Here is a 12592-nt window from a genome sequence, read left to right as displayed (position 1 = left end):
TCAGACTAGAATCCACTCAAGTGAAGTGTTTTGATGACTTGCACCTAGCGTTGTTAATGTTGGCATTGCATGTGTCTGTGCAACGTTACCAGTAGTGTAAATGGTCAGTTTTTACTAGTGAAGTGTATTGAAACCGCCTCTTGTCTCCTTATTTCTCTTCACTGCACTGTTCTGCCCTGCTCTATAAAATACACGTGTCAGACAAAATGAAATACTAGTTAACACAAACTATTTAGGCTATTCAACTATTCAGCTGTATTGAAGTTCTGATATTTACAAGAAATCAATTCATCACTTATTGAATGGGTTTGAATATGGGCTCTTTACCCTGGTAATGCAGCAGCTTTTAGACCTTTTTCTGGCTCCTTCATTCAAAACAAAGTCAGAACAGCATGTTTTCGCCTCGTGTCTGTGCTGTGTTCAACTCGGGGGGGACAAAGATTTTCATTCAGAAACACTACAAAATGCACAGTACTGTGCAAAAGTCTTGGGCAGGTCTGAAAAAACCCCTTGAGGAATTGATGCTGGTTTGAAGGCAAAGGGTGGTCACACCAAATATTGATTTGATTTAGATTTTTCTTCTCACTTTGAATTTGGGTAATTCATAAATATAAATTAACAAATCTGTTTTTGAAAGCACTTACTTTACAGCATTTTTCACACCTGCCTAAAACTTTTGCACAGTACTGTATTGACGGTAAAATGGCTATAAACGATTTACCTAAATAAAAAAACTGACGATTTTTGAAACTGAAACAAAATGTTGTTTCATCCCCATTTTTACTCCTGGAAAGGTGATCCATGGCATTCCGTGTGATTTGACCTGCCCAAGATGAAAGGACTTAATTGTGACTTGGACCATATACTGCATGTCTGGGTTTTACTGTGGGCGTGCCGACCACCACCTACTTGATATAACACACTGACTATGGATCAGTTCCTCATACAACCCTTCAAACTATCCTGTTAAGGGAAAATGCATCTTTCTGCATTATCAGAGCATAAATCATTCTTAAATAGGGAGTTGAAGAAAGGAAGGAATTAAATAAATAATATACATTTTATATAATCACATATTCAATCCCCATTGTTTACCTTTCTTTACTGCCTTTTAATAATCAAGAGTGAACCCTGAGATATCCTCTTTGGAGCAAATTCAAATATTTAATTATTTCCTGCATATGTATCTTCTACCATCCCTGTCCTGTTAATTTCTCCTGCCTGTAGCTAGAAGGAGCTATATGACAGAGATATGTGAGTGATGTATGAGTTGCTAATACATTGTCCTTCTTGATCCTTACTCTTGACTCTCCTTCAGGTGAGGTGTACAGTTGTTGCCTGTTTTTAAAAAAAAAAAAAGTCAGACGTTTGCTGGAATCTCTGTGGACGTGCTGCTGCTGATCAGACTCTCCTGAGGCTGAACCTGCCTGCAGAGCCTCGCCTCAAAATGCTTCCTGGTAGAGGAGATAAAAGGAGAGACGTCAGATAAGAAAATCCATTTCACAAACTACACATGTCATGTTTCCATCAACACATTTGTATGCACATTTTGAAGATTGGCATGAAAAAGGCTTGATGGAAAGACCAAATTGCGATAAAACTTTCGAAAATGCACATAAAATTTGTTAAGCTTGTTGAGGTAATTTTTGTCTTTTCGAGAAAAAAAAGTTGATGCACTAAACAGAGATGGACATGATTTTTCTGAATAAGTTCTGACATAACTTTTTAACTCACATGACTGATTAGCTGTTTCTGAGCTGACATGAAAGAACAATTATGAGTTGCCCAATTGAATCCAATTCCTGAACACCTGTCTCCACTTGGGTGGCCAAAATTGTCTGATAAGCAACCTCTTTTTTTTGTTCCTGTTTTTTCTCTCTTGCTCAATCTGTACTTCTTCTACTATTCACTGACGGATTAGCCTACAGCAATACATAACACTGCCATCTTCTGACCAAAGTACATTTATGCAGCTTTATTTATTCGCTCTAAACCAGTTGATGAAAACATACTAATGCATACTAATACAACATACTAATCCACATTTTCTTTATTGCAACATTTCAAAATGTTGCTTCAAAATTAGCTTAGACTTTAATGGAAACGGCTATAGTTTACTAGATGATCTGACAGCACTAAGTTCAAATGCAAGATTCCACGCTCACTTCTTAGCCAGTTCTTTCGATATCTCCTCCAGCGTGCGACCTTTGGTTTCAGGGACACAGAGGATGACAAACACCAAGAGAACAAAGCTCATCGCAGCGTAGAGGAACATCACGTTGGGAACACCAATACGTTCTAGAAAAACAAGAGACATACTTGTTGCTTGTTAGATGTACTAGATATGCGAGAATGAATGTCACATCAGGTCATGACACTATGCATTGAGTTACATTCCTTTCTAAACACTAAACAGTAGTCTGTATTGACTCCTCAGTAGTGAGTGTACAGCAGTGAGAACAAGGTGAGACACACCTCTAAAGTAAAATGTTTTACTAGCGTGAGTGGACAGCTTTTGTAAATGAATAGCTCTACCACAACTAGCCTAAATTTGCAGTAATTTAATTATAACCAGTAACACACACACACACACACCTGTGATTGTGAGAAACGTCATGGAGATGAGCAGGTTAGTGGCCCAGTTTACAGCCGACACCACAGAAACAGCCCTGCCTCTGACTCCCATTGGAAAGATCTCACTGAGAACCACATACACCACTGGGAAGAAATAAAACACACACAAGGACAAAATGGAACATGGTTAATAAGGAATACATTAGGCTGGGTGAGAAATTGTATTTTATTTTTAATGACGTTTTTTGGCTTAAAACAAGATATTTGCTTATAAATCCAGTGTAACCTGCTTTTCACTTTCACCTGCTTGCATGGAGTTACTGATTGAAATGTGATGAATTTATATATATATATATATATATATATATATATATATATATATATATATGTGTGTGTGTGTGGAGTTTTCAGTAGGTTGTGGCAATGCACTTAAACACATTTTTTTAATTTTATTTATTAATATAAAAAAAATATATAATTTTTATTTTATTATGTTTAGTACTTTTTAGAAAAGTGAAAGTGGAAGTGGCAGTTGTGAAGTGGAAGTGTGAAACTTATTTATTTTTAAATCTTTTTAATATAATTATTTAATTTTGTAATTATATTTTTAAAAAGTGAAGAAAAATCACTTTTAAAGTTTTTTCAATAAATGCACAATGTTTCTGACATAAGTTTCTCAAAAAAATGTTTAGGGTTGTAAATAACTGATCTCAATACTGACCAAAATAAATGGGATTTTTATCTTTACCATAATCGAGCAACCCGACTTAATACAAGTTACATGATGTTGAAAAGATTTGTACAATTCCAGTACATCAGGGTCTACACTGCTTTATCTGGGAATCTGGGGCATTTCAATCTACACTTACCTAGGTCAAGTTATTGTATGATAACCATTGTTTACTTAAATCATTATAAGCGGCATCCTTTAGAAACAAATAATCGGACAATAGGTGCTTACTTGGCCCGAGGCTAATGGAGAAAGCTGCCACATACACCAGCAAGCTGATCAATGACGCCCACTTCAGTGTGGAAGACACTTCTACACTAGTCCTTCCTCCTCCTGACTCCCCAATCCCATCATCCTCTCTGTTAGTCCGCTGTGCCTCCTCGCTGTTCCACTGGCTGGGAAGGTCAGTGGAAAAAATGTCACTGTTGTCAAAGTCTATATGGGTTCCGTTTAAATCCCACGGCGTATATGTGTGGTTTAGTACAGTGTGACTTTTACACAGGCTGGTGAGCTGAGTGTGGCTTTGCAGTGTCAATGTGCCGAGTATAGCTAAAGATATTCCCATTGCGACAGCACCCGCACACAAAAAGCTCTTGGGTCCAACGCGATCGACCAGCAACACGGCTGGGATGGTGCCGACTACTTTGACCACTCCGAACCCCGTGGAGGCCAAGGTTGCTGCGGCGTCACTGTTGAAGCCGACACTGCGGAGAACAGGTGAAGCGTAGGAGAGGATGTTGGGCTGACCGGTAGCCTGCTGAAGGAAGGCCAAGGCCACGCCTGTTAGCAGCCGCGATCGCAAGTTGGACTTGGTACTGAACAACTCCAAGAAACTATGCTCTGATTCCTCTTTAAGTCCAGCCTGGATGTTTCTGAGCTCCTCTTCCACATGCTCCTCAACCCCACCTCTCATCCGGGCCAGCACTATCCTGGCCTGCTCCACTTTACCCTTGGTAACCAGGAAGCGTGGACTGGATGGGAGGAACAGGAGTATACTGATCTGCAGCACCGCTGGAGGGATAACTAGTCCAAATGTATACGCCCAGCCGTGAGGCAGAGTAGCAAAGGCGTAACTACAGCTGAATCCCAGCATGACCCCCACAACCAACATTAGCTCGTACAGAGTCACCAGCAGACCCCTCCTCTCTCTCGGGGAGATCTCCGCAATGTACAGACACGCTCCTGTCCCTGACAGCGCTGTTCCCATGCCGACTATCACCCGGCCCAGTGTGAGTGCAATAAGTGAGGTAAAGGCGACGAGCACGACAGTCCCTCCGATCACCAGGACGGCGCTCAGGAGCAAGGAGCAGCGGCGGCCATAACGATCCAGAATAGGACCTCCGGCCAGGCACATGAGGAGAGCACCGAGCAGTTGGGAGCTGACCAGCAGTTCCTGTTCCCGGCAGGAGAGGGAGAGGAGGCCCCGCAGCTGCAGCAGGACTCCGGAGGTCAGGCCCATTTCATAACCCAGCATCAGGCCACTCAGAGAGGCAGCTAGAGCCGCGACCACCACCAGCCAGCTGCAGCCTGGAGACAGGTAGAGAGAGTCAGAGAATATAAGACATAGCTACACAACAAAAGACCTGTACATGGTTACATAAACACATTTAGGGTAAGTTACCCTTAAATTTTCATCTCAAGTGTTTTGCCTCACCTATTTCACTATTATTTCATGCATTGCTAGGAGGTCCTCAGCAACCATTTTTCTCAGAAATTAAGGGACCCTTATAAGTATCTTCAAAGTGAAATAATTTGTGGAACATGGCTTAAAAGGGAGGAGGAGATACCAAGGTGCATCGAAACAGGGACACTGACTCTGTTTAGACTTGGTTTTAAAATACGTCTTGGGCGATCGGATCATAAGTGGACAGATGACACACATCGCCATTTACAACTGTGTGTATCATGCATCTTCAATGGTGTCCAGCTGACCACTTGTGTTCAGATTTTGTTGCTGCCTCCACCACTTCCCCTAGAAGGTGAAATTTCCCCACCAATATTTATTACATCTTTACCAGTTATTGGCTCAGAAAGTACCTGCCTCGGGTAGGCACTTTTCTGAGCCGCTACTTACTAGTCGATGCTGATTGGATACAGTTGAGGCAGCAACTTTGTGCATGCGTGATTCATTTGCAGACGGACCCTGAGGGGTTAACATCTCCTGCTCTGACTGCAGCTTGGAGAGACCGCTGCGGGAGGACTGGGCCGCTTGTGAGTGCTTTGGGACGGCATCTGATACTAGAAGAGTAGGAACGAATCTCTAAAGGTCTCCAGTAAAACCAGAAAAAGTCGCTAGATTTGTTGCTAGACGCTTTTTTGAAAAATAGTCTCCAGTAAGATCTGAATATTCGCTAAATTGCTCACCATTGGTGATCCGATCCCCCAAGATGTATTTTATGTCCTAACCTAAAACAAACGTCCTAGAAACAATGCAGGGGCTATATTATTATTATTATTATTACCAAAACGTGTTAAAATGTATGTAGCAACGGAGGCAGCAAGGAAGTCATGAGGGAGATGATAAGGTTGTTGCATCAGCGGGCATCTGTTGCAGTGAGGTGTCAAAGAGCAACACACTGAACCTCTTTCAGATCAAGCAGGGTTATTGTGTCCTATAGCGGACTCACACTATGACCTCGCTGGAGTGCAGCCAACAAGTCAACTATTTGTTTCTTCTGGTGTTTAAACAGTAGTAGTGTTCTTGTTTACTGCTAGTCAAGTTTTAAAGCAGCGGGCGGTCTCATGTGTTGTTGCAGTAATTAGGTTAGAGCCTGATAATCTCACTGAAATCAAGGTTGTCAGGCAGCTGTAGGTTATAAACCCATCAGAAATGGAACATTGGATAAGATAAGATATATATATATATATATATATATATATATATATATACATATATATATAGTTTGGAGTAAAGAGCTGAATTTAGTAGTGGCTGGGGAAATTACTTTTCCACATTGGAAGAAAAAAAAATATTGTCACAGAGAACACAAAAATTCACATAAGATCAATTAATCACTACACAACAATAAAACATTCTCATATATTTTAAAGAACCGAATGCCATAACTTTTGTCAGGGTCACAGCCGTTCTCCCTGTAGGTTTCCCCCAACCATGAATTGGCCGTAACAGTGCTGACTGTGTGGAATTAGAGGTTGGAAGTTCACAAGAAGAATGCAGAAGTCATCGTGTGTGTGTGTGTGTGTGTGTGTGTTCTTGTACTTCTTCCACTATGAGGACCGGAAAGAGTTTTTACGTTTTTTTTAGAATTATGGACATTTTTGGGATGTGAGGACACTTATTCAAAGGTGTGTTTTAGTGCTAAGACATGGTTTAAAGGTATAGGTTACGATTAGGTTAATGGTTGGGGTTAGTTGTGATGGTTTAGGTTTAGGTAAGGGGCTCTGGAATGCATTATGTCATCGAGGGTCCTCACAAAGATAGAAGTATAAGAATGTGTGTGAGGGGTTTAAGCCTGCATGTTATGTCTTGCATGTATCAGACAATTATCATTAGATGGATAGGAAGAAAAGCACATAGACAAAGATTGTATTTGCATTCATATTATTTAACTTGTGATTAAAAAAACAACCTTTTTATGAAATTCATATGAATAGTTGCAATTTTTATCATTTTCATCATTGTAATCGTCTGGTATACTTCTGAAATATTGCTGTTGACAACTTTGAGTAAGGAGAGTGCATTTGTAATAGGCGGGGGGCTTAAATGCTGAGATATTTAATTCTAACTGTCTAGATAATGTAATTATCATGGCACAACATGCAAGATCAACAAAGACACAGCTGCAAACTGCAGGGTCTTATGAAGTCTTTGCTTGGACTGTTGCACTGCATACCCCCTCTCAATGTTTTTGCACAACTGACATTATGTAATAACGGGATTACAATTTACAGTTTAACACATTAGACGGTACTCTTGTTGTAAATCTTTCAGCTACTGTGTAATCGGCTTGTAGATACATTCCTATTGTAGTTTTGTTCCTAATCATCAGATCACCATCAAAAAAAATATACATAGATAATGTTACTTTGGTAAACTTGTTCTGCAACATTTGGACTAGGGCTCATCCAATACTGCTTTCTCACTCCTGAAACCAATACTCAGACTTACACAAAGACATATTTTACAGCTGGTTGCTGTACTGTTTTAGTCCATGTGTCCATTTTCCTTAAAACACACAAACACATTTTCCATGGGTTGAGCTTTTGCTATTCAGAATTTACATGTCAAAATTTCCAGTTCCAAAAGTTCCAGAGACAGTGCTTTGAAAGTAGTCCAATTTATTGGCCAACCATATATATGTTGGTATCTATCAGTATTGGCAATATTCACAAATAAGAAACTATCTACAGAACATCGGAGCAGAAAAGGATTTATAAGGCCCATAGAAATGGTGTCTAGTGTTCTTTCCTCTACCACTTAAAAGTGGGCAGTAAGGTGTGATACTACTCCTCCAAAGATAGTTTATATAACATTTTAGGCACTATTATAATAATGTATAAAACATGTTAAATATGCTTTTAAAAAGTTATTTGTTTAATAAAGCATAATTCTGGCTACCTTTACATATTCATACAAGTGCAAAATTGGTGAAAAATGTCTATTTTACTTCCAGTTAAAAAAATCACGACATTGGCTGCCATATTGGTAATCACTGCATTTTTCCCCTCTGAAATCAGAATTGACCTCAAAAATCCCTGGTCGGTCAGACCCTCATTAAATGCAAAGTACACATATTTGCATTTTCATGCATCCCAGTCAAGCCTAAAGCCAGCAGCCCAGCCGCAGCTCTCCGATCTGCAGTGCGATCAATCCATAGTACTTCTATTTTTGCCGCCAGCCGTTGCTAAACCTCGTCAAGCTCAACAGAGCAGATTGCACCAGACAGGAAATCTGACACAGAATCAACGTAATACACTTCCGCCCCCTTTCAAAACAAAACACAATCTGCAGCTCATACAGCCGAAAACTACTTCACATCAATATTACGTCTTGACCGGGGGCACCAGATCAGCAATCAATCAATCTAAGGGTCTCAGAGGGTCGGAGACATGGACGACGAGAGACTGATTGTTGAATTGGAACAGCATACAATCATTTATGACATAACACATTCTTTTTTATAAGGATAGATGGTCAGATTAACAGATCTTCCACGTCGGAGAAGCAAAGTAAGCTGTTAAATCCTGTTCACAAGCAAGAAAAAAAATAGCAATATGATCAAGTGAATGGCTTTCATAAAGACTGTGCCCTTTGAAGGCAGGTCTTCAGGATGTAGCAGAAATAAAGTAGAAAGGTAACTAATGAAAGAACGGAATGTTCTGGGAAGTTTTTGATGACTGCATGTGACATTTTTGGTATTACGCCACGGGTGTCAGAGCGACCTGGTACACTAGCATAAAAAAAGAGTCATAAACAAGTTTTGATGTATTTGTTAATCAGTGTCAAAGGAAGTCTATGTTAAAAAGTTGAGCAAGCAACAAACTACAGTTGTTGTTTTTTCACTGAATAATCACCCATCTTCTAGGAAATACATACATCTGTTGCAAATATCAGGCTTACTGAGTAATCTGGATAACTTCTCTGAGCCAAACCCAAAGCAGGACTTTTAACATCAGTCCGAGTTCCAGATTTGCTGGAGGCTGCCTCACAGGCCTCAGGTTAGGACTTAACAAATATTGATTTTCAGTATAACATCGTTTGTAGAGGCTCAGCCAGGGAGTGCAAACTATAAGGAGGAGCCCATTTGTACCTGAATTAAGCAGGTACAAATGGGCTGATGTAATATGTCGGCCCTAAACCAACTCTGACACTCATATGGTGTAAACCTGTAACATTACTGCTGACTGTCTGTATGTACCTGGGCCTCTGGGCGGGGCCAGTTTCTGGGTCCCAGAGGAGTGGCTGCCTGGGAGGTAAGAGGTCACCCTCCTGGTTTCACTGTTGGGGTCCATCTTCAACCACCTCTAGCAGCAGGCCTACATAAAACAGATGCAAACCAACATATTCAAACAAAGAATCATCATTCATTTTTATAAAATAAACATTACAACTGACTCTGGTGCTAAAATACTTGATTGGCTTTTGAAGTTGACATTTCCTCATTCATTAGAGAAGTCAGTAGAGCCAAGGTCTGACATTTTAGGAGGCTTAAACTTAAAAGAACAGTTTTGAGTGGAGGGGAGCTTAAATATGTCTTAATAAATGCACAGCTTACAAGAACTTTGCCTAAACAATTCTCTTCAATCTTCAATTTAAATCATAAACTTCAAAACAAGTTAACAAGATCATACAAAGACTCAACACATGACACAAGTTTTCATTTATCCATGTGCAGGGTGCAGTCTGGCTCTGAATATAGGAAAATCAGGACAGCAATGTGCTGGTCACCTTAAATACAGAGAATCAGGCCCAATTATTCCCCTATAATTATTTTATACTATCAACACTACATCAATATAATCAACAGGTGAGGTATTGTTTTACATATTCCAAAATAAAAAATAAACAAGTCCTGGTGCTATTGATATTCAGCAGACCAGTTCCCCTTTTTCATTTTCTCAATAGTCCTGGAACACTGTCCGTGTAAACTTCCACCAATGCCTCTTGGTGGCCGTGGTTACAGTCCTGCCATAAATACCAGCTCTGTGAAGCTCACATCGGCAGTTGCAGCTGTCTCCAAGTTCTTTATACGACTGTCTTTTAGTGGTGTTGAGCACTGATTCTGTTAAGTTTCTAGTTGACCTTTAACCTCTCATATGGGTTGTTATTTATTTGCCTCTTTGGCATTATGCAAATTGTTTGGGTGACTGTTTGAATTTAAATAACCGAGTCTGAATGAAACTACTTCCATGCATGCATTTAATTTCATTCTGTTTTTTTGTCCTCTTCTACTGCATGACATGGGCTAAAACGTTGCAAGGTCGTTTTCTAGAGGCCAGAAACCGAAGAACACTAAGGTAAACACAACGTCTTCATAGCAAAAAAAACAGTTAGCAGCTTTTTAACAGAGCCTACAGACTTCAAACATGGGCTTGTCCACTATTTACGTGCAACTTATGCGGGTTTACTACATAAAACGTTTCAGCAAACATGTGACAACAACTTCATATAGTGACACTTCCTTACCTGACGCCCCAGCGGTGTCTGTTAGCTAATAGTCGTGTTTATCGGTCCATTCGCTTTCTCCTCCACACTTTTTGACTTTTCCTCGGCTCCCAACTCTGCTTTCACTCGTGTCCGTGCACGCACGCAGCTTGTTTTGGTAAAGCACTTGTTTAGCCCCGCCCCTATCTGCCCAGTCCACCAATTAGAAACGTGGGTTCACCTTCGAACGCCGAACGTGGACTCCTATTGGTCCATACGTGTCTATCAGGCAGTTTAATATATTATTGAAACAAATGTGTTCTTATAGGCTGATTTCTTTTTATGGCACAATATTAATAGTTAGTAATGACCTTTTTTTAGCTGTACAAGTTTGAATAAGTTTTTTTAATCACTATAAAGTCACCAACAATAAAAAAGCACCTGCATCAATAATGCTCTTTCTCTCATACTGCATGTGAAAACAAACTTGGTGGCCACATGTTGTTTTGTCCGGTTCAAATGTCCTGTTTCTACGAATGCTGCATGATTGCTTTCACACCTGCCCCGCTGCTTAACATATGACAGAATGTAGCCTAATGTGCCTGTAACACTCTGTTTGTTCTTGTCCTATTTTCCAGACATGACCTATACAATCCAACCACTGTCATCTGATCCCCAGTTAACTTCACCAAAGTGCGTGTGTGTGTGTGTGTGTGTGTGTGCATGTGTTATGTAATGACTCAGTAACCAAGATAACTGACTGGCCTACTTTTTGACCCTTTACTATGTCAGCTACTAATCAGTTGATTATTATATTATTATATAGGGTACCTTGGCAAATGGTACTTTGGAAGGTCATCTATCTTAAGCCCTGTGGCTTAGTTAACCCTTTGATGCACAACATGGGTCTAAAGTGACCCGACTAAGTTTTTATATTCTATATGTTTGCAATAAATTAATTGCATCATTCAGTATTCCAGGTTTTCCTCAAATAACTTGTTTTTGATCATCATACATCCTATTTTTTTGTTTCCATTTCTTACTTTTTGAATAAACCCCTTTTTTAATCACTACGCTTCTAATGCACAAGGTAATTTTTGACCCATGTTGTGCATTAGAAGGTGTTTATATGTTGTTGTGTAGGGTAACCAACCAATCACCAACTTAAAACATGACAAAGAAGACATGAATATTAACAATCCTATTTTGTTAAATTGCTGTTTTTTCCAATGTAAATTATTATTTTTTGGCTTTAATAAGTCTCAAATGTTTAAATATGTGATTTGCCAATGTAATCTGGTGGTTCTAACAACTCTTTTAAAGTTAAACCTTAAAAATAAGACGAACATAGTTACACATATACTCAAATTGTTAATTTAGTGTATCACTTTTTGTATCACTACGCTTCTAATGCACAAAGTCATTTTTGACCCATGTGTGTAAAGTTGATGTAATAATACAAAAAACATTTTACTTCATAAAGTATGAAAGGAAAAATGGATATAAAGATCTGTTGTAATTTAAAAAAATAATTCAAACACACAGCCAGCATGAAATAACATGGGAAATGAATGCGGGTCATTTTTGACCCATGTTGTAGCTACATTAGAAGGTGTTTATAAGTTGTGCATCAAAGGGTTAATTAGCACATTGGAATGTAGTTTCATCATTTCTTTACAGTCAATAACCCAACAAAGCGGCACATAGTCAAACAAACTTTGTGTTTGCACAGCTTCTTCTTCTTAATTCAAGACAAAGTTTTTTTACTCACCTAGCAGAAAAATATTGGCAACATAATCAGCACACACACCGATTGATAGTCGGAAGGTCAAAGTTGCTTAATGTTGCTCCATGCAAATACAAACAAATTAAGCAATGGGCTTGTTTTGATTTCAAATAGAGCTCCCAGAGATGGGACTATTCTGATCCTTTACGAATAGAAGTAAAGCAGCACCACAGTGAAAACACTCCATGACATGTTAAAGTCCAATATTCAAGATAATACTCGAGTAAAAGTATTATCAGTAAATCCTCAGTAAATATTATGCAACAGAATTACCCTGACAGGAGTATATTGCCATATACGTTATGTTATATAATTTGGTCATTTGCAAGAAGCATTTTAAATATTTTTGGATAGTTTAATTCATTAGTGCATTGAATTGTGCAAACGGATCATGTTT

The 12592-nt window shown here is 39.2% G+C and overlaps 1 protein-coding gene across 1 annotated transcript; it reads right to left on the bottom strand.

The window, feature by feature from the left end:
• Positions 1-1139: 1139 nt before the first annotated feature.
• Positions 1140-10543, bottom strand: slc2a12 (solute carrier family 2 member 12). The gene is made up of 6 exons (XM_059356331.1): positions 10452-10543; positions 9184-9301; positions 3536-4831; positions 2596-2718; positions 2166-2298; positions 1140-1454 (listed from the first exon to the last, which is right to left on the bottom strand). The coding sequence occupies exons 2-6, from the start codon at positions 9275-9277 to the stop codon at positions 1361-1363; spliced, it is 1740 nt and encodes a 579-aa protein (XP_059212314.1). The 5' UTR covers positions 9278-9301; positions 10452-10543; the 3' UTR covers positions 1140-1360.
• Between the last annotated feature and the right edge of the window lie 2049 nt (positions 10544-12592).

The sequence above is a fragment of the Centropristis striata genome, chromosome 18 (genome assembly GCF_030273125.1).
Source record: "Centropristis striata isolate RG_2023a ecotype Rhode Island chromosome 18, C.striata_1.0, whole genome shotgun sequence".
In the NCBI taxonomy this organism is placed as follows: Eukaryota; Metazoa; Chordata; class Actinopteri; order Perciformes; family Serranidae; genus Centropristis; species Centropristis striata.
The sequence above is the reverse complement of the archived record's forward strand: the minus strand, read 5'-3'. Positions and strand labels throughout refer to the sequence as shown.